Genomic DNA, 27,490 nt, shown 5'->3' with positions numbered 1-27,490 from the left:
ATGGCAGGTATGGATTTAAAGTGGATGAATTATAGATTAATCTCATGATGCAAATGTCTTGTGATGTTATTGTGTGCATGTGTGTATGTCACTGGATTCCTTCCAGTAAATCTTTGGCAGATTGATGACCGTGTGTGACCTGAAGGCCATCTCTTTGTTATTAGTGGTGGGCTCTGTGGAGCACTGCACTCCCAGACTGTAACCCCGGGACAAACACGCAACATCCATCCTCTCTAAACCTGTACATTTAAACAGCAGCAGCTCATCTATTATTCATACCGGCAACATATCATTCACACGATCCATTTAAAGTCCCCGCCTCTGGGCTCTAACTCTGCTCATTTCCATCTCATGAGCAGTTTGTCTTTTACGAAATCCATTCCTGTTTTTCTGAAAAACGTCACCACTGTGCAGCGCTTCCACCTTTGTTTGGTGGGGCCGTTGTTATTTGGGCGTGTCTGGGCAGCAGTCCAGTGTATGTTCCTGCAGGAGGTTCCCTGGCTGCTCCACTTACAGCTCCCCTGGCTGCTTTAGAACCAGAGCGCCACCTACTGCTCACAGAAATACAGCCTCTTCAGCTGATGGTGGGTTCAAAAGTAAAATATATATTCCATGCACACCAAAACTGCATCATACTGACTTTTATCTAATGTTTATTTACTGTAATTATTACTACTTTACATTTAAGTAAGTTTAAAAATATTTGACATTTTAGAGCAAATTCTCATCTTCTTACAGTGGAGGCCAAATGAATTATTTTAGCCCCTTGGCAGTTTCCTGATTTAAAGCAGAAAACAGGTGTGGACTTGAATTCAAATATCTTTTCACCATATTTGCTGAAACTGTCACTGTCACTGACAGGAAAACATAAGCTCAGCTGGCTCCTCCTGGTTGCTGTGAAATATTTTCATCCACATCTGAGTGAAAACTAAAAGGATTTAGGAGTGAATTAGTCTGTATGTTTCCATATCAAGCTGCAGTTATAACTTAATCTGGGCCAGACTAAGAGACACCTGTTTATACAAGAACTGGAGGGGAATAAATATATTGATTTATTGGAGGCAATATTTCCTCTATTTATCTATTATGTCAACACAAAAACAAAACCATTGGTAATCTATTGAGCTGGAGGTGAATCTGTGTCACATAGACTTCTTCACAGCTCTCAACGTGTTATTCTCTATAATTACTGATTTATTATTGCAGGTTGAAGCCTGTAATGAGAACTGAGGAGCATGCACGACACAAAGAGAGCCCCGTATGTACTTCATCTTTTATGAAGTCTTTACTTTTTATAGCTCCAGTTCAGCACAAATAAATATCAATCAGATGATCAACACACTTTAATAAAACTGTAAGTTTGTATGGAAAAAATAAGACTCCTATTAGCTGAGATGATTATTAATGGACCGTGTTTGGGGTCTGGAGCACTGGAAAAAATCTAAATCTTACCAAGTATATTTGTCTCATTGAGTATCTCATTACACTTAATATAAGACACAATTGCCTAACAAGTACCATTTCAGCCAGATATAGGGACTTGTTTTAATACAATACATCTTGAATATCTTGTTAAGTGAAAAAGTCTTGAAAACATCTTGTTTTGAGTCACATATTATATGAAACAAGCTTTTTTTTTCATTTGAAGAGGTTTTTAAGCTAATTTCAAGATCACTTTTATCTCAAAAGTCCTAAATATCACATCTTATTTCAAGAAATCTGGACAAGCCGATTTTCACTAGTTACACTGGCAGATTTTCTTTGCTTATTTCAAGCAAAAACGTCTTTTATTTGTTGTTTTTTTACTTATTTTTGGAGGGGCATTTTTTCCAGTGAGTAATGTTGAATAAAAGCTCTCAAACTTGGGGCCACATTTTAACATATTCTGGCTCTATTGTGTAAACTTGATGAGGAAGACTGTTTGAATTTGCTGTTGTGATTATGAACCACCAGAATGACTGATGCATCTTTGTAGGGCAGTGCAACTGTATAAAAACATTCAAAACTATTCTAAAAAGCTGGAAAATTCTCTTTTATTGTAAAAACTTGTGAGTGTGAGCTCACTGTAAATGACCCAGCGTTGTTGTTTTAATGAATTGCTGCACTTTTTACCATTTTCCTAACAGTTTATAAAGAAATGAGGGGTGGCTGAATACTCTTGGACAGTAAAGTCTGTTTTTATCAGGCAGATCTTTCATTATCAGGAATGGAAAATGAGGTTAGTTTTTCGTCTTGAATATATTTTGGAAGTTTTGACTGATGATGAACTTTAAATGTTTCTGTAATTTTGCCACCACAAACTCCAGTACTGGACCGAAGAGACGTAAAACTGATAGCACCTCTTGTTCAAGCGTACAGCCTCGTTAATGGCATCCAGTCCCAGAGACGACCTCAGACGGGAGCTAACACACCTTAGGAAATTAAGTTTACATGGCTGTGATGGAACATGGTTTTCCTCTAATGTTTCCTTTTTACATGTTGATTTGTTTAATGTGAAGCAATGATTAGAGCGGCTGTTGTTGTGGCAACCAGCGTTCTTCCTGAAAGACCAAACAGATGACGAGGCGGCTCCACTCGGATCCACTGATTAGTACAGGCAGAGAAAAACAATGTTCCCAACATCGCCCCTGACATTGATGAAAAGGCGAGGGCAACATGTTTTATTTTAATCACAACACATCGTATCAAAATCTTAAATCTGGAAATTACTTGGATGAAATAACAGAATATAAAACACATTAAATGGATGTAAAAAGAGTCAAAATGCACATCAGAATGAGTTCATATCAATACACTGTCAATATATAATGTATGAGGCAGCAAATTATGCACATGAAGGAGGAGAGATGGAAAGAGAGGAACGAATAGAAAGAAAAGAAGCAATAAAACAAAAGGAGGAAGGAAGCAAAGGAAGGAGAAATCATATGGAAGCCTGATCCATCGCGTGTTTTTACAAATATTCTCATCATTAAAAACTGATGCAGAGGTAAATTACAGCTGGTGAGGAGCAGGGAAGCCGACAGTGAGGACAACAGATTGCTTTTCGTTTCTGTCCGTTGGTCAGTGATGGATGAAAACAATGTGAGCAGTTACGTTTTCATGATTTTATGAATGTACAACTGAAACTGTGGAGACAGGAGAGGAAACAAGGGGATTTGTCTCGTTGTTCTCTGCTGGTTTGATCCTGAAAGACAATGACAGAAAGAAACTGATGTGAGTTACAAACTTATTAACGGCACACAATGATGCAGATGAATTCAAACTGTAATCTGATGCACTTTAGCTCAACGGGGCTTTTTCAGCCAGCTGGCACCAGCGACTCAGGGGAGGCTGTTCTTTCATCACCACCGGAGGTCACAGATGTCTCCAACTGCATCTCTACATCCCCTCACAGCTCTGCCCGTCCTCTCCCTGGCTTTCCACGTTTACAGTCGTCTCTTAGTGCTCTTCGTCAGCCTTTTTCTGCATCTACGCTTTAGAAAACAACCCATTGTTGTCACAACTGTCGTGTAAAATGGATTTCTGTCCCCTCAGGCCACGGTAAGACCTGGTGCCAACAAGTACAGTTATAAAAACACTCAGTACAGACTGAGGACACATTAAGATCAGATCCGATCATTCACTGGTGGTCCAGGATGGAATCTAGCCCGAGTCATGTTAAAGGACCACCGACTGTTGTACTGTGACCCCACACAAGCTGCAGAGTGAACCAGCTGTTTCCCACACCACAGAACAGAACCTCTTTGGTTATTGTGACCCATAGACAAGACGAGAAAGCTTTTGTCAATCAAAAGCTAATGATATTGGCTTTAGTTTTAAATCACTAAATGTAGAATATTTAGAGGCAAACCAAACTTATAAAAGTGAATACGAGAAACACTGAACACAACTCGTTTGAAATGAACCAAAATCTGTGGGAAGCAAGTAGTTTCACCACATTGGGAGACATGGTCGATATACTTTGACAGATTACATTCGTCCATCTTTTGACAGACAATACGAACAGCCAATGAAAACAAGAGTTGCGCTGCGCTGAACCAATCAGGTGGCTGGAATAGAGCCATGCCAGCAGCTAGTCGTGGCGTGTTTGTTTGTGCTGCTGCAGCCATATATAAAAAAAGAAAACGAGTTCTCCCTCTGAAGAAACGACGGAAGACGCAGCCCAACGCGTAAGAGATGAGATTGTTGATAAGAAGGGCCTGAAAAGTTGGGTGGTGTGAAGGTATTTTTTCTTTTTGAAGTCCGACACGAAAGCAACAGAAGACCACAGAGTCTGCTTTATTAGCTTACTGTATTTCAAAAGAGACGCTACCAATAAGCACAGTGGAAAATAAGGTTATGGACCCGATATATATCGGTATCGACTGATGTAAAAAAAAAATATATCGTGATATGACTTTTTCCCCCAAATCGCTCAGCTCTAATTCCAATCCAAAAATGTACCCTAAAATTACAATAATAGAAGTAGTATCAAACAAAGAGTTTAGTTTGGACGTGAATACTGCAGTATTCATCTGGAAGCTATTTTAATTCCTCCATTGTTTTGTAATTTGAAAACATTTTGATTACAGTTTACACTGATGTCACAGTTTGTTGAGGAGCATTTATAACCGACTGTAAAAATAATAATAACCTACGTTGTGCACAGTATTCTCCGCCACTTTCCCTCCAGTCGAGTCCTCTGAGTCAGTGAGATGTGTGTCGTGACGTTCTTTAAGTTCTCTTTAAGTTCGGGCAGATATTTTTGTTTCGTGCCAACAGAAGCAGCGTAAATATTAATGCAGAAAAAGACTCTTTGTGTAAATCAGGCTGCAAAGCGAGCTGGTGACCTTCACACACCTCTAACATTGCAGCAAGTCAACAGACCCTCACACACAACCGCACACACTCCTCGAGCTGTCAGGGCCGTCTGCGGCTGCCTGATTAGTGGGCCGGTGTCGCGGCCCAGTGGTGACTGATAGCTCGCCGACAAGCGGGTCCATTTCCTGCTGCCCACGTTTGTTTTTTCATGAAGAACATAAACATTCAGACATCGGTGGGTGTAATTTGTCTGGCAGGCGGCCCGATTACTCGGCTCTTTGGGGATCAACAGGAAAACAACCTGAACACGAGAATAAGACGCTTTTATGTTCAGCAGCAGACTGATGAGGAGGCAAGGTAACAGCGATGTGCGTGTGTGTGAGACAGCTGTGCACACCGAGGTGAGACCAGCCGCTTATTAACATGGCTGCTCGTGACATTTATCACTTCACTTGAGTGATTTCATAAACTCAGAAGAGAAAATGTGACACACTGTTCAAGAATGAACAGCCCTGATATATGGACAACATTTCAGACTTCTCCTACAACAGCACAACTTATATTTGGACTGTAAAGAATCAGGACTTAGAGCCCGATTTTTACAATAAAGATGTATTAAAACATCAACACTTGGACCTCTGGATCAATTTATCGGTACAAACACACACACACACACATATATATACATATATATATATATTTGGGCTGGGCAAGTTAACCAGTAATCATCGCGTTATCGCGCATTAACGCATCTTTTTTAAATTTATTTATTTATTTTTTAATTAAAAAAACAAACATTTTGGGGGGCTCTTTTGCCTTTAATGGATAGGAAAGTTCAGAGAGACAGGAAGCAGGGGGCAGAGAGAGGGGGAACGACACGCAGCACAGGGTACCGATGCAGGACTCAAACCGGGACCAGCTGCAGCAAATAGCCTCTTGTACATGGGGCACCTGCTCAACCCATTACGCCACAAACCACCCCTGTTTTATTATTTGTTTTATTATTCTGTTATAAGTCTGTTGCTCACAGGCTTTTATTTTGTAAAAGTCTGTTGCTCACAGGCTTTTATTTTGTAAAAGTCTGTTGCTGTCTGCTGCGGAACCGGAAAAGAAAGTAATCGGCGGATCCACCAAACATGGAGAAGGGTACGGAACTTTTACTCGGCCATTTTCATTTTAAAGTTCTTCCAGACGGCGGAGTCGACAGAACCAAAGTCATCTGTAAACACTGCCAAGTTGAATTGTCTTCTCAGCGTAGTAGTTCCAGTCTAAAATATCACTTAAAGGCAAAACACACAACTGATAGCAGCAAGTCATTCAAGGAAACAGACAGTGGAGCGAGGCTTCTACATAAAAACTACAGAAAGATGCTGATGTTAAAAGTGTGTTTGCACAACAAATGTTATGGCACTTTCATTCATATGGCAGCACATTTAAAATAAAACTAAATGCTAAAAGCTATACACTACTTTTGGATTCATTTTTGGATTTTGCGTACAAATGCGATTAATCAGGGAAATCATGTGATTAATTAGATTAAACATTTTAATCGTTGCCCAGCCCTTATTTTTTTTAATATATATATATATATATATATATATATATATATAGATAGATAGGAAGGTAGCTAACCGGTGTCGTACTTTCAGAACTGGATTGTTAATAAGGGCGGATTACACTCTCCTAACTTCCAAGGGCAAAATATAAAGAGAATAACCGCAAACTACTTGTGTCTTCATAAGAGAACTCACGTCAGAGGCCGAGGCAGAGCCTCAGCTCCTCTAGTGTCAGGCCTTGGTTTCCGTCCCGATCACAGTACTGAACAAACTTCTTGGCGCACCGTCGCGGCTTCAGCCTCCGACGCAGGAACTGGCGAAGAGGCCGAGCCTCTCGCTCACTGAGCACCCCGCTGGAGTCCATGTCGAGCCGGGTGAAGTGCCATCGCAGCACCGCATCTGGTACGGAGGACTGTTCCGTCTCTGGGGGAACAGCGGAGGGAGCAACATCCTGAGATGAGGAGGAAGTTGATGATGCTGCGGTAGGAGATGGCGAGCTGGAAGGAGGTGGGTTTGAGGCTCTGGTGAAGCAAGACAACACAAAAAAAAAAGAAAAGAGTTTTAATTGGTATCTGAGATGGAAGTAGGAGTCACTCTTAAAGAAATAAACCTGATAAAAACCCTAAAATCTGTTGTGTGGGTGAGAATACTGAACGTGCCACAGAGGGCGTCCATGACAGAACAAAGAGTCGCCATCTTCACTCACATGAAATCAGATTAGTACAACTCGATAAGCATCCAAATTCACAGCACGCTGAAAAACAACATCACCACATTGCTCCGCACTTCTCCTTCTCAGCTGTGCATTTTCTGCCAGAAACAAAGCTGGAGTTTATTAAACAGAAAACAGTGTGTTTATGTGCTGGTTGGTAGGTGAAGGATGAGATACAGATGGGGAAAAATGAGAAGAGGAAGTTCTAACCATAAAAAAGTCAGACAAAAAGATGTTTGTGCGTGCAGTGAGAGGGAAACAGATGGCAGGGATGAGGTCAGTACTGAAAGACTAAATATTTGATGGCCGAACACATGAAACAGATGGAGCTGCTCTGTTCTACCGACGGCATCCAGCAGTTAATCAAGTAATTGATCGAGTCTGTGTTGCGCAGCGAAGTGTGTGACTGGTTTTCATGTGCTGCTCAGAGCAGCATCTCATCACCAGAAGAAGAATTAGCTACGCATCAACTGCAGTCCAACATGTGGCACTTTTTGTCCTGATTTAAAGCAGACGAAAGGCTTCCCATATTGTTTTGTACATTTAAAAGAAAGCCCACAAGTTCAGAGTAACTCAGTTTTGCTCTGAATGAAGGAGTGGTGAAAGTTTGTGGTTGTGATGTGCTGCAAAATAAAACAATGTCAGGGTTTGTAATCTTTTTATTTCTTTATCTGTTAGTGTGGAGAACTCTTCAGATTCCACATCAGAGCTCTTGTTTTATGCAGGATGCTGAAGATCTCATGCTGTGATCATTTTCCCAAAATCTGCTGATCAGTCACGTATTTACTTTTAAAGATACTCTTAACAATATGTAAATGTATTTTATTTATACAGCCCTTTACAGACAATCATTACGGTGTACCAAAGTGCTTTACAGCAGGTAATAAATAAAGAGAAGAATAAATAAAAACAAATAAAAACAATAAAAGAACAGTGAAAAAAATTAAATACAACAAAATCGATTAAGATAAAATAAGATAAAAGTGTCATCATTCTACTGGGTATTAAAAGCCATCCTAAATAAGTAGGTTTTTAGCCTAGATGTGAAGAGGCCCAGGTCAGAAATAAGATGCAGCTGGACGGGGGGCTTATTCCAGAGCCTGGGGGCAGCTTTGGGAAAAGGCTCGCTCACCCCAGGGTTTGTATTCTGACCTGGGCACCTACAGCAGAAACTGATCTGCTGACCTCAGAGCTCTACCAGGACTGTTAAAAGCTCAGATAAATACGATGGGGCGAGGCCGTTAAGAGCTTTAAAAACAAACATTAAAAGTTTAAAATCAGTTCTATAAAAAGACAGGAAGCCGATGGAGGGAGTTAAGAACAGGAGTGATGTGCACACGTCTGTTGGTGTTGGTTAAAAGACGGGCAGCAGCGTTCTGCACCAGCTGAAGGCGGCTGAGAGAAGACTGGGAGACGCCCACATAAAGAGCATTAAAACAGTCTGACCTGGAACTTATTAGGGCATGGATGGCTTTCTCAAGGTCATGACCACTTAAAAATATTTTAACTTTGGCCAGGAGACGCAGCTGGAAAATACTAGTCCTGACGACATTGTTAATTTGTTTGTCATAATAATAATGTATTAAATAATAATAAGTAGTAACAATAATACTATAGAAATTAAACAAGATGAATGTCTCAAGAACTAAGAAATGTTTCTTTGTGTCTGTTTGAGTACAAACGAAGCCAATACTTTGCCAAAAATACTTCCTCTTCATCTGTCCGTAAACACTTTTTTATTATTTTTTTGCCTCATTGGAAACGCCATAAAGTTAAGGGAAGATGGAAGAAGGAATTCTGAATGCAGGAAGAGTCATACTGCATTACTTCGCTTTCTGAGTTCTGATCACATATATCATGTTGATTAAAAAACAAAAATATTACTTTATTATAAGTGCTGTTCGCAGAAAAAGGCACAAGAGTGAAAGATGTTTACACGAGCTACTCACCCTTCCTGTGCTCGTGTCCTGGAGGAAATAATAAAAGGAAGCATTGAAGCTCCTTTAGGTTTCATGATGAGAATATCAACAGCTCTCATCAATACTTCAACTGAGATAGTTCTGGTTCATTTCCCTTAATCATTAGCCTTCCTATGCGAAAGAGACCATTAAATCAAACCCAATGGTTGTGGAATGGCTTAGAACTTAAAGGTGTGAAGGTTGTAGTGATATCTAGTGGCTCAAACTGCAAATTGCACACAACCATATACTCTCCTACCTACCGTCCAAACTATCACAGATAAAAGGTCCACTCTGGAGCAAGTGTTCTGAACATAATGCGACTGCGTTTTTTAATCATTCCTGCATCTCTACGATCAGCTAGTTTCAAAACGGTGGAGATGTTCTGCACACGCTCACAAGTTCCTTCTAAAAGCTGAGAAGCGTAATATTATTACAGCTAAATGTCCACTAAAGCTGTTCTCATTCACATACTTTTCTGTTTCTTCTGTCAGAAAACTAAAAGCCTCAGAAACGCTGATTGAAAATCAGACCATTAAGACTCACAGCAGCTTAAATTGTTTCCAGACTTTTGCTCACTTCTGCAGTGAACAGTTTTTTACACTTCCTCCAATCCAGTCTGCAAACATGTCCCAAAACTGTCGGGTTGGAACACCACGTGGCAATATGGACATTTGTTTCACTTTGAGGCAGTTTGTGATGTTTTGAAACATTTACAATAGCTGTAAACGTCTTGGATTTTGATGGGTCGTACAGATGCCTGTAGAAAAGGACCTGGTGGCACATTCTTCCCTGAAGCTCTTCCTGTTTTTCAAACTTGCTCCTCTTGTAGCGTATGGCAGGTAACAAAAATCAAGAGCTGAAATCACAGCAAAGCGCAGCACCAAGTGACAGCTTTTGTGACGTCGAATCTGGCATGCAACACAATGCTCCATACAATGCAGAGGTCAAAGGGTCTAAATATCCACAATATAGTGTTCTCATGAACCAATAATAATCTCACAAATTGTAACGGTGTCCAACCTGCAGGTAGAGCTGTCCAGGCGTCCCCTTTGCAAACTACTCAGCCTGGTCTCAGCACACCTGATTGAGATCAGCGCATCATTAGCAGGCTTGTGCAGAACTTAACAATGTTTTGAAGTGATCCATTTCATCTGAATCAGGTGTGTTGAAGCAGGGAAACATCTAAAACCTGCAGGACAGCGGCCCTCGAGGACCGGGTGGGGACATCCCTGGGTTAGAGGGAGTGGATATCTCTGCACCAGCTGTGTAATTAGCTAGCGAGTCATATTTATGCGCCAGAGAAATTTTGTTTAACTCATTCTTAACTTGTTCATTTTGACAGCCGTAGTTGTTTTAGAAAGTATTCTTTTATGTGGTGGCCTCATTCTGAGCACATTTTAGCTCAAGTGTCCCATCAAGAAAGCTTCTGATCTTTCAAATTAAGAGCGCTCTGCCTGCTGTCTGCTGCAGATAAGACATGGACCCAATTTTTTAAAATATAATTTCATTCCACAGCCACTGTTAGCCTAGCTTATACTATATTCTTAAACATCTCTTCCACTTTCCTCCACGTTTTTCTTATTTTACCTTTTTTTATTTATAAGTTGTGTTATTTCATTGTTTGTTAGCATGTAAAGGTCCTTAGCTAAAGCTTTTCCGTCTCCAACAGTCGCTGACATGTTTGTGCACGTGACAAACTGAAGAACTTCTTCTCATGAATATTCCCTAAAGAAGTCTCAATTAATGCTTGATTTCACCACATCTCCTGGGATGTGGTATGAACAGACTTACTGGTAAGGACTCAGACTCCCAGCATGCTCTGCTTCCAGCTGCAGAACTCGAATCAGACTCTGCAGGAACTGCTTCTTCTGAGCTCCGGGACATCCAGGCAGAGGTTTCTCCCAGTGCCTCCTGTCTGTTTGTGCCTCAGCCGCCGCAATGCAGTCTGGGATACGATTCCTGGAAAGAGACGGGATGAGCATGTGTCCGGTGGCATCACACTTAAGCTAAATATCAGAAGGTATTCAATTGTTTAATGTGGCTTTAAAAAAACATTGAAGTTATTTTCTGAGTGGGCCTGTATTTGATTTAAGAATAGGTGAAGTGAAATGCAACACCTGAGTTTAGAACAACGATAGCTTATAAAGGAGACTACAAAACCACTGGTGCAGCCCAAACTTCCGCCCTCAAAAGTGATCAAATGACTGTTGGTCATGATTGTGTAGCTCATCATCATGACTTCATAACTAAGCCCAGGGCAGGCATGTAGAAGCAGCTTCAGCAGCAGTGAGTTGCAGTGATGGTTTTTATGTTATCAGTCTCTCTCACGGCTGTGGAGGACCTTTGGCCACTCTTCTCTCCAGCGCTGCTTCAGCTCATTGAGGTTTGCAGCTCTGGTTTCTGCACAGCTCTCTGAAGCTCCCACCACAGCATCTCAGTCAGGCTGAGGTCTGGACTCTGACTGGACCGTTGCAACACCTTGATTCTTCTCTTCTTCACACATTCTGCTGTAGATCTGCTGCTGTGTTTGGGATCTTTGTCCTGTTGATGAGCCAGTTTCAGCCCAGCTTTAGTTCATGGTGGACTCAATGACTGCGAGGTGCCCAGGTCCTGTGGCTGCAGAACCAGCCCAGATCATCAGCCCTCCACCACCGTGCTTGACAGCTGGTGTGAGGTGTTTGTGCTGATGTGCTGTGTTTGGTTTCCTCCAAACGTGCTGCTGTGCATTATGAGCAAACATCTCCACTTTGGTCTGCTCTGTCCAAAGGACATTGTTCCAGAAGTCTTGTGGTTTGTTCAGATGCAGCTTTGCAAACCTAAGCTGTGCTGCCATGTTCTCTTTAGAGAGAAGAGGCTTTCTCCTGCAGCCCTTCCACACAAGCCATACCTGTTCAGTCTTTTTCTAACTGTGCCGTCATGAACTTTAACCTTTAACATGCTAACTGAGGCCTGCAGAGTCTGAGATGTAGCTCTTGGGTTTCTGACCTTGGGGTGACCTTGCTGGGACGTCCACTCCTGGGAAGATTGACAGCTGTCCTGAATGTTTTCAGCTTGTGAATAATCTTTCTCTCTGTTGAACGACGGACTCCAAATAGTTTGGAAATGGCCTTATAACCCTTCCCAGATTGATGGGCAGCAACAGTTGCCTCCCTAAGATCATTGCTGATGTCTTTCCTCCTTGGCATCGTGTTAACACACACCTGAATGCTGCAGACCAGCAAACTGACTAAACTTCTGCTTTTATAGAGCTGCTCACACTGACTGATGATCAGTTAATCAGGTGTATTGATCAGCAGCACCTGGTCTGTGCTTCTGTGTTTTATCTTCATTTTTGTTCAATAAAAAAACCTTGGCGCTGAAAAAGAATGTATTTTCTTTTTCATATGACTAATTTGTCAAGTCTTTTTGTTTTTTACCTGGTAAATGACACAATGATATGAAATACTTTTCAAATTCAATAAAAAAATACAGCGCATACGCTGCTTCTGAGGAGAAAGAATTTTTTTAAACGACTTGGCCAGTGAAAGATCACAAACAAACATCCATCACTGTCCTCTGTAGAGTTTCTGAGTGGCAATGATGCTCATAAAACCCCTCAAGAACAGAGGAGCCAACCACAATTTATTCAGATTTGGTCCATGTTTCCTTTAAGGGAAATACACCCTGGAAGAATTGACAGTAATTGGTGTAAAATTAGATGACTGAGATGAAACGCTTATGAAAGTAGAGAAAAAGGAAAAGAAAAGAAATGAGAGAGAGTGTGTAGAAGAAAATGAAAAAGCATGGCTACACATCACAGTTTTCACACTTCATAACAAACAGAAGAACTGATTGATTGATTGATTGATTGATTGATTGATTGATTACCGTGCAGAGGTGCCTGGTAGCGGCCGGCCGCTGTCCACTCTGACACACCAGCAGTAGCCTGTGGCTGTGTGACACTGCACAGGGCTGTAGCGACCGTCTGCAGCGCACTCTGGGATAAAACGCTCCTCCTGCCCGACGCTACGAACCTGAGAGAGCAGCGACGTGCGCTCGCGCTCACACGTCTGAGGACTGTCTGCACACCCACACATAAATAGAAATAGAAAGAGACATAGAAAAATACTTTATTCATCCCCCAATGGGGGATATTCAAAATGGTCAAGTAGCTCAAAAAAATTATTAATATTTACAATGATTGTATATTAACAACAACAAAAAATAATACAAATTCTAATAAAAATACTACTACTAACTAATAATAATAATAATAATAAATGACAAAATAAATAAAATAAATAAAATAAACACACACAGACACCAAACCTGAAGGCATCTTGTGAAAATATCTCATAATGTTTTGAAAAATGATCTTCTCGTCATCATATTACATCGAATTTAAAGGACTCGGTTGACTCTCACCAGTGGGCCGTCTGAGTGAGCGGTCTCCTTTGGGCTCAGAGTTCATCAGGATGGTCACCCAGAACGGAGGAGCCGTCAGTTCTGAACAAGAGAGAATTTTACTGTCAGAGAATGTCGTTTCTTTGGTGTTTCTGCTCGTTTCAAAGTCAAAACATGAAGAAATTACACACAGAACCTGCCCGTCCATGATGTTTGATCCAAAAAGCAAAGTGAAGACAAACAAAGTGCTACAGTTATTTGGTTTCTCTGTTAAGTCCATCTATGAGCCTCTGGAGGCCCAGAGGTGATAATAACATTCAGTCTCATGCAAGTCTTAAACAGTCCCTCATTTCTTTATATTTTCCCTTCCAAGCAGTCAGACTTTCTCATAATCTTTTAAAGTGGTCTTGAGCAATAGTTCTTCAAGTTTTCTTTGGACTTTTGCTGCTTTTTCACTCATTTTCGGTCCAGTCCTTGTTCCTGATCATTTACCACTTAAATATGAATCATTAAACCTTTAAAAAGGCATCTAACTCAAGGGATGAACCGGTGTTGTGTCGACACATAACAGACAACTTAGCAAAGAACCTGTTTTAAATTGTATCTTTAGGAACTTTGTTACCAGCAGCCTGTCACAAAGACACACCATTTGTTCATTTCTTTAGTTTCCTCTATGAAAAACAGCAAAGATAACACAGTGTGACAGACAGAAAACAGGATTTCTGCAGCAACAAGGTGATTCCCAAAGAGCTGTTAGCTGGAAACTTGGCATATCTCAGCATGGTGTGCAGTGTGTCCTTAAAACATTTGAGGAAACTGGACAAGTGGAGGACAGAAGAAGAAGTGTCAGGCCTAAAGAACTATCTACAGCAGATGAACAGGATCTGAAAGTGATGTCCTTAAGAAAGAGGAAAAACTCCAGCAAAGACCTGACACAGGAGCTGAGAGATGCATCTGGACCTTCAGCTGATCCATCTGCTGTTGGCCCAAGCCTCATCAGAAATGGGCTCCATGGAAGGGTGGCTGTCAGGAAGCCGTTCTTAAGGAAGGGAAACAGGGAGAAAAGGCTGAGCTGGGCCAAAGGACACAAGAAGTGGGCTGAAAATCAGTGGCAGCAGGTCTGATGGAGGGATGAATCCTCCCCAGAGCCCGGAGCTCAACATTACTGAAGCAGTGTGGGATCATGTTGGCAGAGAACGGAACAAAAGGCAGCCCACATCCAAAGAAGAGCTTTGGGATGTCCTTCAAGAAGCCTGGAGAACTATTCCTGAAGACTCCTTAAAGAAAGGACAAGAAATTAAAGCACGTTATCGTTATCGAAGAAGGTTCTGTTTGTCACCTGCAGGTTTCTGAGGGTCTGACGTTGGTCCAGGTTCACCTGCTGCATCTGGAAGATAAGAAAAGAGGGTGAATGCTAGAAAATAATGAAGAAAGGACCAGCAGAGACATCCCTCAACAGAACCCTCACGACTGCTTCTGTAAGAGCGTAAACCTGTCGAGCTACAGATGTTAATGCAGCAGCAGAATTACTCCAGTGAAACAGATCAGAGCGGAAAAACTGCCTTCAACTCTTCTGTGACATCTAGTGTAAAAACTAAATGAAAGAAATTAGACTAAATTTTCTGGTTTACACCATCTAACAGTTACTAATTTTCTGATTTATTTAGTCTGTTTTTTGTTTTTATTATCATTATTATTGTTTTCATAAGAAGAAAGAATCTGAAATAGAAATGAGAAACATACAGATCACAGAGGTCTGGGCATGAGTGCACACTGTGGGGTTTGTTTGGGGTATTTAGGGACTGTGCAGCAGAGAGCAAAGCTGCTGAAACATTTTTCTTACCTTTGACCAGAGCTGAATCTGCATTTGTGGTCTGGGTCAACTTGGCGATGTGATCTGTTTAGAATGAAACGTTCAAACGGGTTCATATGAAGGAAAAGAATCTCATAAATCTAATATTTAAATAACAGTTTTGTGGCTTCTAAAACATTCACTGCCAGTATCCAGCGCTCCTCCTCTTGCAACTGGAATGTCTGTTGGAAAAAATGTGTGGAAAAACCTTCAAAACTCTGCACAAAATGCATCTGACCTGTGCAGTTGGGGATCCCCTGGAGGACTGTGGTGCCGCTGACAGGTTTGCCATCAGGCGTGGAGCACCAGCAGTATCCAGCCTGGCTGTGGCACTGCGTTGGCAGGAAGTGCCCCTCAGGACTGCACTCCGGCACAAAGATGGCTGCTGTAGAACCCCCGCCGCCGCTGTGGGCTCTGGCCCGCAGGCCCTGAGCTCTTGCCAGCTGGCATTTCGTCTGCTTGGGATCTAAAATGAAGAGGAACTGTGAATCCGTGAGTGCTCCCGTTGATGTGACTGCAGTTGTTCCTCAATAAGATGTTTTCATGGACGTGGGGGAGTGACTTAAGCCATTTTTCTAATGAAATGATACATATTCATTCTCAGTTATTGACGATAAAGTCTTTATTTACCATCAGAGCAAACAAACATATAGCCCCCATCATCACTCAGGTCTTTAGGTTCCTCCAGAGCTTCTCTGAAGCTCGAGGCTGGTCTACTTTAAAATGTTCATAATGTTCTCTGGCAACCTTTTCTTGACCATCTTGGCTTCATATTTTTTAGCTGCTGGAAGGTCAAATGATGCCCAGTGTTTTTCTCTAGAACAGCGAAACAGTCAAATTAAAATTCATTCTTTATCTAAATTAGCTCGTTGAAGCTCTCAGTTCCCAGGAGCCTGAACCACAAAGTAGTATTAAAGGCTTAACAATCCAACTTTAGGTTCCACTCATGGTTCTCAGGGTCATGACGGTGGATCTTCTTACAGGTGGATGTCAATCATGGAACCTTATGCTGGAAACCTAACCTTCTCTAGAGTGGGTTTTCTTAAAGATAAGAAATAAATACATGGAAAAAAGAATCAGCAATGACCAAACAAGTCTCGTTTAATGGAAAAAGTTCAGAAAAAGACACTGTGTGAATGTTATCTTTTCTCCGTAGAAGGATTTTCAGAACAAACATCTCTGATTTAATGCTCGTGTAAAACAGACTGATTTCTCTTCAGCTGCTTTAGCATCATGTTGCTTCTGCACTGGCTGATGCCCTGAGGGATGCCTGTGTTGGTTTACAGAGCTGATAATCAGCATCCTGATCTGCTTGCCATGATCCTGATTGATTGGGTTTGTAAAGCCAGATGAAGTCGAGTCCCCTTTGATTAAAAAGCACATTTAAAACAGCTTTCCATTAAGGGCGAATAAAATAAATAAAATCAGAGCTTTAAAAAAAGAATAGTATCATATAATAGTAGTACCTAATTAACCATTATATAAGAATGTATAAGAATAGCTGCTAAAAGAAATAAGGATAAACATGCCAAAATAGCAGCATTACACAGAATGAAAAGCAAGAGAAGAAAGAGGAGTCTTCATTACTAAGTGGAGCAAATTTCATATTTAATGGAAGACTGGAAGCAACTGAAAAGGTTCGATCGAATTTGTATTTAAGTCATGAGTGAAGCACTGAAAGCAGCAACTCTGACGATGAGCAGTCAGTAACATACTGTGGAGCTTGTCCATTTAGAAGCCAAGCAGCTGGATTCTGGGTTAATTGCAGTGTGGAGAATTTGAACTGAGCCAGTCCCACATGCAGAGGTACAGAAGTCCAACCAAGAAGAAACAAAAGCAGGTCCTTGTGAAATGAAAATGTTTTTAGATTTCACTGCATTTATATTATGTTAGCTGATGAAAAACACAAAAATACCAACATTTTTTATACTGTATAATCTTAGTCAGAGAACTAAGTATATTGTTGAGATGGAGCGGCATGGACCACATAAGATTATTTCATTTAATGTCATAAAAACAGCTATAATACAGGTAGTGAAGAGTTTTTAGATCTCATGGGGAGATAAAACTGTGATAAACAAAGGATACACTGGATATATTGTACCTGCTTCAAAGTGCATACCCATAAAACACATCGTAATGTGACCATGTAGCTATAACGGGGTGTACCTGAGCAGTGTGCTTGTGGAGCGTGGCGGAGCTGCGTGTTGATGCACTGCGCCCTCTGAAAGGCACACAGAGATTTATACAGCCTGCCGTTGGTGCCGCACACAGCTCGGTGGCGCCCCCTCTGGCAGTCCAGGACACAACCACGAGGCCACATGTTCTCTGTGATCAGAAAAGGCTGCAAGCAAACAAAGACCGGCGGTTAATGCATCCACCACAAAGGACAGCAGGGTCAGCTGGACGTTTTTAATGTTTTCTGAATGTTTTCTGAATGTTTACAGCGGCTCAGCAGAACTGAAACCATCCAAACTACATCTGCACTGCTGGCTGTTCAGGTTAAACCAGCCACATGTTAACTGGAAAAAAACTGGAGACAATATCAGAGAAAGAATGAAGTGAATGGAAAAGAAGGTGGCTCAGCAGAGGGTGTGAAAATGGGCCTTCTCACACCTGCCATTTTACTTGTGAGAGCTCCAATCCTGTAAACTAATGAGAGGATTAGCTCCTGTAATTGAGGGGAAGTTGGCGACAGCTTCCCTGCAGAGTTATGTTGTGTTTCCCATTTTCTACATCTGCTGCCAGAAAGTGCGAGACCGAAGACGGAGGAAGAGGAGGGTAATTGGTTTATACCCGACAGGAGAACTTTTTCACAGGCAGAGCTAAACTTTCTGACATTTTCAAGCCTGATAAGAGTTTCGAATAAGAAAAAGAAAGTCACGAACCTAAAAACATTTAGGAAATTCTCTCATTAGTCACATGTTTTCTTCTCCAAATGTTCACGTTCTCTTTAAACTGTTTATGAGTTGGCCACTGTATGATCTGTGTGTGTTAGTCTGGTGTGCAGAGGCCAGATTTCATACGATTTTGGTCAGATTTGCATGTTTCCACTCATTTTAAAAGTCTGGTTTTATGAGACAATAATAAATTATTTTCTATGGTCACAAAGACAAACTGTGTGATGTGAAGGTTATTAGATTGAAGATGAAAGAGCTCAGCTGATGCACTCTCACTCAGGGTATCAACCACAGCCTAAAAGAGATTGTGTCATTGGTTCATAAAAAAGATATAAACAGCATAAAGTTGCACCTGTGTTTGAAATGCTGATCCTAAAACACTCGAGGAGAGGAGCAGAAAGCAAAAATGAGACAGAAATTAAGAGAACAGTGCGAGCGTGATGATCTAAATGACTTCCATATGTTCCCCTGACAACACACTTTCAGAGCAGGATCACACACGCCTCTCTGTGTAAACACATAGATTTGTCACGCTGCCACTCAGACTCACAGAAAACACCTGAGACACGCGAGGTGCTGCACATTCACCACACACACATTTACAGAGCGACTGAACACACCTCCCCTGTTCATCAGTGCCTCTTTGTCTCTCAGCCTCCCCTCTATCCACACACACTTACACTCCCTGAGCCCTCAGACACGAGTAAATCTGCCCCGGTGTGTCTGACACTGTTGATGTAATTTAGAGCTGAATGAGACTTCTGTGCTTTCATGTCAAAATGTTCATTAAAGTATTGACCTCAGACACTGATGTGAGAGCTGATGGTCCTGTGCTACTGAAAATACGTATTTTAGTACCGATTAAGTTATTTCAATAAGCAAACATGACACGTCTGGGGCGAGGATCTGTCACGCATCACTGTGAACTGAATTTATCTGAGTTTAAGTCAAGCTGAAGGAGTTTCTGAAAGTCCCAACCATAAAGTTTCAATGCTAAAACGTTTCAGTAATTACTGAAAAATACAATCACAGAATAATTCATGTTTGACTATTCAGATATTTTGAGATATTGACATACTATCTTTAATTGTGTGCCTGGTCGGGGTGTAAAGATTACCTGATATGAATCAGACAGACCCGAGGATTGATTTAACTTCACTATAAACTGATCAATAGCCCGATGCTACAGTTTAAAAGTAAATTGCACTAAGTTCTGCTGCAGATCCTACACAGAGTAAAGCTCTGAAACACTCTGAAACACACGTCTACATGTTGTAGCACGCTGCTGCCACCTGGGGGCAGTCTCATAAATAGGTACACATTGTGTTCATATTGGATTTCATTCGATTTCAAAAAGCGATGAGGAGTGCGTGTGAATAAACAGTAAACAGAAACTTTGTGTGACATGTAAACAGAAACAGAAAACAATCCTTTTCAACCTATTTTCAATCGAATACACTACAAAGACACAATATTTGTGTCTACCTATGTCTCCACTTATTTATACATATTTTTATCTTGGTATGGTCTTTTTTCGTCTTTTATGATTTTATAATTATTCATTTGTTTTATTGGTGGCGTTTTCTTATTGAATTGTTTTTATGTATTTGATTGTAAAGCACTTTGTGTACTTTATCTGTGAAAGGTGCTATATAAATACTTACTTACTTATTTAAGGTTCAAACTGATAAACTTGATTGTTTTTTTCGCAAATATTCACTCATTTTGAATTGAATGCCTGCAACACATTTTAAAAAAAAGCTGGTACAGGGGCACGTTTACCACTGTGTTTCTTCACTTTTCCTTTGGACAACACTCAGTAAGCATGTAGGAACCGAGGACACCGATTGTTGAAGCTTTGTTGGTGGAATTCTTTCCCATTCTTGCTTGATGTACGGCTTCAGACACTATTTTGCGCTTCATAATGCACAACAGTGCAGTACCCACACTCATTTACACCGAGGCCACGCTATTGTAGCACATGCAGAATGTGGCTTGACCTTGTCTTGCTGAAATAAGTGGGGACGTCCCTGAAAAAGACGCTGCTTTGGTGGCAGCATATGTTGCTCCAAAGCCTGTATATACCTTTAAGTATGAAAGCTACCCACGCCACGGGCACTAATGAAGCCAGACACCATCACAGATGCTGGCTGTTGAACTTTGCGCTAATAAGCCTGGAGGACACCACATCCATGACTTCCAAAAACAACATGAAAGGCAGACTCGTCGGACCACGCGACACTTTTCCACTTCACATCAGTCCATCTCAGATGAGCTCAGGCCCAGAGTAACCGGCGGCGTTTCCGGGTGTGGTCGATATATGGCTCAGTCCATGGTTCAGTCTAACCGTACAAAAGGAGGAGCAACTAATTGCATTAAGGCAACAGCACGAATGTCTCCAACATGTTTCATCTCTTTTGTGCCACGACGCAGCAAAAAGCAGCTTATCCGACAACTTCACTGATGATAAGAAGGTTCAAGATGGGAATTAATCTCAGAAAAATCCAGTTGTGGTTTTGCAAGATCTGGAATCTTTAAACATGCATACCGGTATATCACTTTGTGCTACATTTTAATGTATGAAAAGTGCTTTGTAAAAAAACCATCACTAGGCGCTGGCTGCTTCCTGACTCCCCCACAATAGATGAATGGAAGGATATAGTTAATGAAGTATACTTGATGGAAAAAATTACTTTTTCACTTCACCTACAAATGAACAGATTTATTAAGTTGTGGGTCTCCTATGTACAACAGTCACGGCCAGATTTCGTGGAGTTAACACATTGATAGATTTGTTTTTTTGTGGTGGTGTTTTGTCTTTTTGTTTGTTTTATTTATTTATTTATTTATTTAACTCTTGGGATTTATTTGTTTTGTTTCAGTCTTTCTCATAATCTGATACACAGATCGACTGTCTCAGGAAAAGGTTGCTCGGTCTCCTGTTTATTTTATTTAATATTTTATTTAATTGTTTAAAGAAACCCAGATGTTGATGTCCCAACATACCATGTACATTTCTGTTACATCCCTTTGTTCTCTTTATTTTAATAAAAAAAGAAAAATGAAAAAAAAGACAGAAAAAAAAGAAAAAAGAAAAGTGCTTTGTAAATAAAGTTTGATTTGATTTGATTTGATTAGAGTGGTTGAGAGTAATGGTGACATGATACTGAGAATATATTAAAACTATAGTAAATACCAACCAGACTGTGTTTTCATCACTGAAAAATGTGGTTTTCAAAGTAAGGACACAAGTCAAATGATAAGAAAAGTAAATTGGTTGATTGAGTAAAAGGAAAAGAAGGGTTTAAGAAGGGAAGGAAAGAGAAATACAAATTAAAATAAGGGGTTAGAGAGTTAGAGGGAGAGGAGGAAGGGGGGATGAAGGGAGGAGTAGTAGTGGTATGGAGTTAGGTGTAAAGTCTTAGGCTATTTCCTGTCAGGTAGAACTATGACAACAATCCTCAGTATTGAAACAATTACCATCAGTGTTTTAAGACTAATAAAACCTCCGTGGTGAGTGTGTGTGTGTGTGTGAGACCGAGAGGAGGGGGAGGTGAGCAGCAAGAAAAAGAGAACAAGCCACCACTGTCGACTGATGCCTCACACCTTCCAGATACCGCCAACTGGCTGCTGGAGGAAAAACATAAAATCTCATCTCCTGAGCTTTTTGTATTGTGATGTTTGGCTTGAAAAAGGGTCGTTGATGCCGCTGAAATACAGCCGACAGCCAGCGGTAGGACTTAGCAACCGAAACCGCCTGTGCTGTTGTGAGTCTGTCACTCAGCGTCTGCGCAGAAGCTCAGCAGCAAACACACATCTGGAGAGAGGTGTGCACGTGTGTGTGTACTAAAATCAGGTGGGGAGGAAACACAATGCTCTACCTGCAGATACAGAGCGGGACTTTGATCAAAAAACAAAAAAACAACAAGGACTGATAGGAAAGTAATCCCTCCGACCCAGTAGAAGTGTGTGGTGGTGTGTTTTTCTCCAGAGACATCTTTTTCTGCTTAGAGTTGAGTGTTGGATGCGGAAACCAACCATTCGCAGTGCAGGGCCGGGAAGACTATAAAGGCAGAAAGTGGTTCCACATTAAACTCGTGGATACAGCAGCTTCCCGCAGGGTTGAGAGGTTTTTCTTGGATGTGTTTTAGAGTGTCACCACTATGTTATAGTCAGTAAATTTGGTTTTATTTCTCTGATTTATTTCTGTTTAATGACTGAAAATCCATCCAGAAAAAAATCAAACTAAACGCCAAAAGAAGGCGGGTGTCCTAACTATTTTAATATTTGTGACCTGTCCCAGACCTAAGCAGGGTTACACTGAAATATTTGGATGTATGATCTCTTAAGCTTAGGCTTATAAATAAGTGTTTGTCTTACAAAAGTCAGACCAAAATTCTGGTATGCTGCTTCTTGTCTTGAATCCTTTCAGAAACACTGTTAGGGGGATATAACTCGAATGCTCAACTGTGATTGGTGCAGAGCACAGCGGCATGACAGGTAAAACACGCTAGTCTTTAGCCTCGCCATGCTAACGCCCAGCCGAGACAACACGTGATCCAATGAGTAGCTGTGACCACAGCTTTAATGAGTGACCACCCAGTTTGACGAGTGCAGTAACAAGCGGCAGCTTCTCATTGGTCGGCTCCCTGGTTGGACACGATGGACTTAAGGCCTCGATATGCTTCTCCGTCGCTATCCGCCAATCCGACTCCGTTGTCACGCAGAGGCTGTTAAACCTTTCGAGGTTCTCCCCATCGGGATGTCGGATACGCAGAGCAGTTCACCTCCCGATCAGTAGGCGTCGCTATGCTAGACGACCCAACCTCGCGACGTCGATCGTGAAAGTCGTTAATTGATTGTTCACCTTCCGGCTCCGTTCCGCTACTCACAGTGAACGATGGCGACCGAGAGAGAAAGACTGTTGTTGTAAACTCTTTCAAAAATGGCGGTGTTGCTGTTCTGAGAGGAAGGAGCTAAACCGGAAAAGTGATTCTGGAAATGATGTTGTTAGCCGACCAATCACAACCCTTGTGGTCTCCGCTAGTCAAACTACACGTCCGGATTTTTGTTAAACTTTATTGTACATTTTTACATTTTCACAGCATGTTAAAAATTAAAGGTAGGGTAGGAGATCCTGGATTTTGAGTCCAGCGAAGCTGCATTTTGAAAATACCCAGGTAAAAAGTCCCAACCTTTTTCTTCACTTTCCCCCCGAAGGCACGCCTCTAGAGTACATGAACGCGCACGAGCACGAAGGTGCACGAGCGCTGTTCTGACAGCAAGCATCGATCGTTGCCGTATTTAGTATTTAGTATATGCTAACTATACGTTTAATAATGCTAGGTGCTAGCCAAGCTGGCTCTAGTTTAGCTTCCTGCCAAGCTTCTGGACGCGTAATTCGTTCACGGAGCAGGGTACGCGCACAGGGGGGGGGCAGATTGAAGTTTGATAGACGGCATCAGTATCCAATCATTGTGAACGGTCCGTTCACAATGATTGGATACTGTTTTTCCTAGATTGTACGTTCTAGAGGCCACTAAAAATGTTCATATTTGTGTCAAAACTTTTAATTAATTGGTTGCAATGGGGGTGTGAAGAGTATTTCAAGCAATATGTAAAAAAATGTTCCAGAAAAAGATCCCCTACCCTGCCTTTAAAGCAAACCTACTCTTTGGGGTGCAGTCAGCAGGGCTTCTCAGAGACACTTCAATGCACTGATGATGATTCCCAAAACTACTGTCATCTTCACATTTGTGATGGTTAATTTACACTTGCTGCCTGACACCTTCACAGTGTTGCTGTGTTATATTCTGACATTGTCAGTCATTTCTTTATCCCTGCTGAGAGACCATCAGGCTTCACTGAGTATATTCTCTAAATGTTTGCACTCATTCTGTAGCTGTAACTTTGTCCAGCGCAGCGTTTGTAACGTATCACAGGATTACTTCGACTCTTTTTCAGAACAGGTCACACTTTCTCCTCTCACACACAAACACCTGTTCTCCTCCCCTGAGAAGCAGCTTAAATATTTACCCGGCAGAGTCTGCGGTTTGATTTTGCCACCTCCTGTCCTCCAGAGAGCTCATCAAACCCAGTGATTAATCTTTCCATGCAGAGAGTAAGTAGCATCTCCAGCACAGAGAGGAGAACCAAAGCAGCAGAACACTGCTCTGAGACTTTTAAATCTTTGCTAAAACTGTGGTGTTGCTTTCAGCGTGCAGGACACAGATTAAACACACTTTTTATAATCGACAGGCTACAGGATGGTTTTGTTATCCAGGCTGAAGGGGGAAAAGTAGTTTTGGAACCAAATATTTTGACTGTGTTGCTCCTGGAAGGTTGGAGGCAGTAGCTTTGATTCGGCTCTCTTTCAACAGTTCACCTGTAACTTTAATGTTTTCAGCTTTAGCCTCTTAAAGAAACTCTGCATGCATTCATCTGTAGAAAATACAGCTCTTACATAATCAGTTAAAAGCTCGATGAATAAAACCAAGTTAAATCTAACATCACGTGGTATCTCAGTGAATTTGCACATTTCTGTTGACACATCACTCCTGAGAAAAGAGTCGTATTGAGGGTTATGAACAAAGAACTGAGACCGTTTCAGTTGACCAACTCGTGATTAATCAACAGCCCGAGAGGGCATTCAATATACCGCAACATTAAAGCCTTAACAACCTGATGGCATCTTTGGGAAGCAAACTGAATCCGCAAAAGCTTTGCTCATTCACCCACTGGGTCCGAAGGATCTATCGCCAACATCCTGGCAGCAGACACTCCAGGACACACTAATGGCGCATTTCAACTAGCTCGGCACGGCTCGGTTTGGTTGTGTTTCCATTACAACCGAGTATCACTTCGTGCCTCCTCAACGTGGGCGGGGTCGTCGTCACACGGCTATGCGAAACCTCCGTGACGTCATTAAACAGCGCAGAGCAACGTACAAATCCGGACCTCCTCGACCGACCAAGGAGTGGATGTCCTCTGCGAAGCCATCTCGTAGCAGTACAAACTGAAGCAGTAAAATTTGGAGTCTTGTCTTGTATTTATTTACATTCTAGTCGGTCGTCGCGCGGTTATGACGCTTCCAGTGACGACGCTCGGCCAATCAGTGGAAGGCAGTCGGCTGACGTTTTAGTAACGCTTCGGCCCGCTTGGAACCAGGGCTGAGGTGATACAAAAAGTCTACCCGGTTGCAGGTACTGCGTGCTGGTGGAAACGCGCCATAAGATGTTCTCTGTCCGCGCCCTGACTGCTCAGAGAAGGAGGTGGTTTTTATGTTGTGGCTGATCTGTGTACGTTTGAAGACTCTCAACTGAACTATTTGACAAGAGTTTAAAGATCTGAAACTAAATTTCTCTATTCAGAAACTGTAAACATGTTTTAAAGGATGAAAAATACTGAAATCTGAAAGAAATGCATGAAGTACAGGAAGGGATAAGTAGATATATTTTCATTTGTGGTGTCTCAGGTGATTTTTTTGAAGCTGAAAAATAGCTAACACATCCTCACTTAATGGGGACATATTATAGAAAAATGACCTTTGTTCTGTTCCTGGGAGCATATGTTCGGATGTCTGAAGTCACCAGCCAGAAAAACTGGCCTTTGTTTTTAGATCCCCTTTGTTTGAAAGTAATTTCCGTCACTCCTTAATTTGACTCCACCTCTTCTACTAAGCCCCGCCCACTCACATCCACCCTGCTGGACGGATGAAGCCAGGTTCTGGTGGAAATGTTCTGCTGTCGGCTGTACTGAGGAGCATGCATCTAGCAGCAGCCTCAGAGGATATAAGAGCCCAGTGGATAAACTATATATCTGAGGCTAATGTTCCAGCAGAGTTAGCTAAAGACTGTTTATGTGCAGCAACAACTTTTAATCTCACTGGTCCAGTTCAACGCTGGGCTGAAGAAACAGAGAGGGATCAGTTCCAACTCTCAGAGCCTGAACTTCAGAGCAGGGAAATGGAAGTATCTGAGAAACAATTCCTACTGGTTATCATCTCAAGCAATCATAATCAAAATGATCAAATTCCTAATTAGTCCAATTCATATAGAGCCAATTTAAAAAAAGAAGCCGAGCTAAGTTCGTCCTGAGCTTGCAGGAGGCGACTGTGGGAAGAAAAAACTCCCTTTTAACAGTAACCTCTGGCAGAGTTAAAATATTTCTGTTTGAATCTTTCTTTTCCTTTTCTGTTCATCTTTGCCCGTTCTGCTGTGTGTAGCCTATGCATGGTCTGAATATCACTCAGCATCTCTGCAAATGTTTCATATTTCCGGGCCCTGAGCTACCAAAGTCTCATTAAAATAGATTTGATGTCCTTTATTTCTACTAGTTGGACAACTAGTTCAGTTTGTCTGATGTCGGACTGCCTTTTTTCTCCTCAGCTCTTGTTCATGTTTGTGTTTTTTTTTTTGTCTCTGGGTGACACATTCCGATGTTTTACTTCCTTTTAACTAGTTTATATGAGAGCCTGGCTCTATTTTTTTGCAGGATTTTAACCTTGCTTGCAGGTTCTTCAGCTGTAGTTTAGTGACCTGAATTAGTCCATTTCAACACCAACATCTCAAACTTTCATAAATCCATCAATATTTCAGGTCTTACCGCTTTTCTGTCGCTCTGAACCGACTCCGAGAGCAGGAAGACGAGCAGCGCGCGGCAGGTGAAGGTGAGCGCGAGCAACATCCCTGCCACAGCGGAGTAGACGTGGAGCGGCCGCGCGCCGCTGGCTGTTTGTTGGTCCGAGGTTTGAGCGCGCGGGGCTTCCGCGGCCAGGGTGTTCGGGTCAAAGACGAAAGACGATGTTCACAAAACACCGAGGCACGTCACGGGTTCGATGCCGCTGCTTCCAGTGTCACCGGGCTGCTCATGTTGTGGTGTCCGCGAGCTGCTCCAAATGTGGGGCTGCACGCGCGCGGTTTAGACCCTCAAGTTTCCAAAGTGCACAGCCCATTTCCGCTCTCCTCGAGCCAAACAGCGTATCATGCGCTGGGAAAAGTCAAACCAGGTGTTCACAGCAGATCTCTTATTTTTATTTATTTATCTTTAAATCGTACAAGCGCCTTTACACGTGCACATCCCCATTTTTTGTAAAAACCACTCATTTAAGAAAGCTTAAAGCTTCTTATCGCTCTTAAAGACTAATCCAGGCTGAACTAAAAGTAACAAAAGGCACAACAGTGTGCCAGATTTTGGTCATCCGATGCAAATTTACCCAAATGTTGAATGAAGCCAGTTATATTGCGTGTTTTACAGATTAAATATTTGTATTCACACATGTATAACGGCAGGCTGAGACTCGTGCCACCCGAACAACAGCTCCATTA

At 41.7% G+C, this 27,490-nt stretch overlaps 1 protein-coding gene across 1 annotated transcript; it reads right to left on the bottom strand.

The window, feature by feature from the left end:
* Positions 1-2,771: 2,771 nt before the first annotated feature.
* Positions 2,772-26,849, bottom strand: LOC142388771 (SPARC-related modular calcium-binding protein 1-like). Its single transcript, XM_075474320.1, has 10 exons — positions 26,769-26,849; positions 17,434-17,608; positions 15,503-15,730; positions 15,256-15,309; positions 14,752-14,799; positions 13,434-13,514; positions 12,897-13,089; positions 10,821-10,988; positions 6,552-6,877; positions 2,772-3,184 (listed from the first exon to the last, which is right to left on the bottom strand). The coding sequence occupies exons 1-9, from the start codon at positions 26,847-26,849 to the stop codon at positions 6,553-6,555; spliced, it is 1,353 nt and encodes a 450-aa protein (XP_075330435.1). The 3' UTR covers positions 2,772-3,184; position 6,552.
* Positions 26,850-27,490: the final 641 nt, after the last annotated feature.

This window comes from Odontesthes bonariensis, chromosome 9, assembly GCF_027942865.1.
Source record: "Odontesthes bonariensis isolate fOdoBon6 chromosome 9, fOdoBon6.hap1, whole genome shotgun sequence".
NCBI lineage: Eukaryota > Metazoa > Chordata > Actinopteri > Atheriniformes > Atherinopsidae > Odontesthes > Odontesthes bonariensis.
The sequence above is the reverse complement of the archived record's forward strand: the minus strand, read 5'-3'. Positions and strand labels throughout refer to the sequence as shown.

Excerpts from the sequence above, each read along its gene's own strand:
- LOC142388771 (XM_075474320.1), bottom strand. The coding sequence starts at position 26,849 with ATGTTGCTCGCGCTCACCTTCACCTGCCGCGCGCTGCTCGTCTTCCTG. Across the intron at positions 17,609-26,768 it reads TTCAGAGCGACAGAAAAGCG|CCTTTTCTGATCACAGAGAA; the intron begins GTAAGACCTGAA and ends GTTTGCTTGCAG. Across the intron at positions 14,800-15,255 it reads AGATTCAGCTCTGGTCAAAG|ATGCAGCAGGTGAACCTGGA; the intron begins GTAAGAAAAATG and ends CTTATCTTCCAG.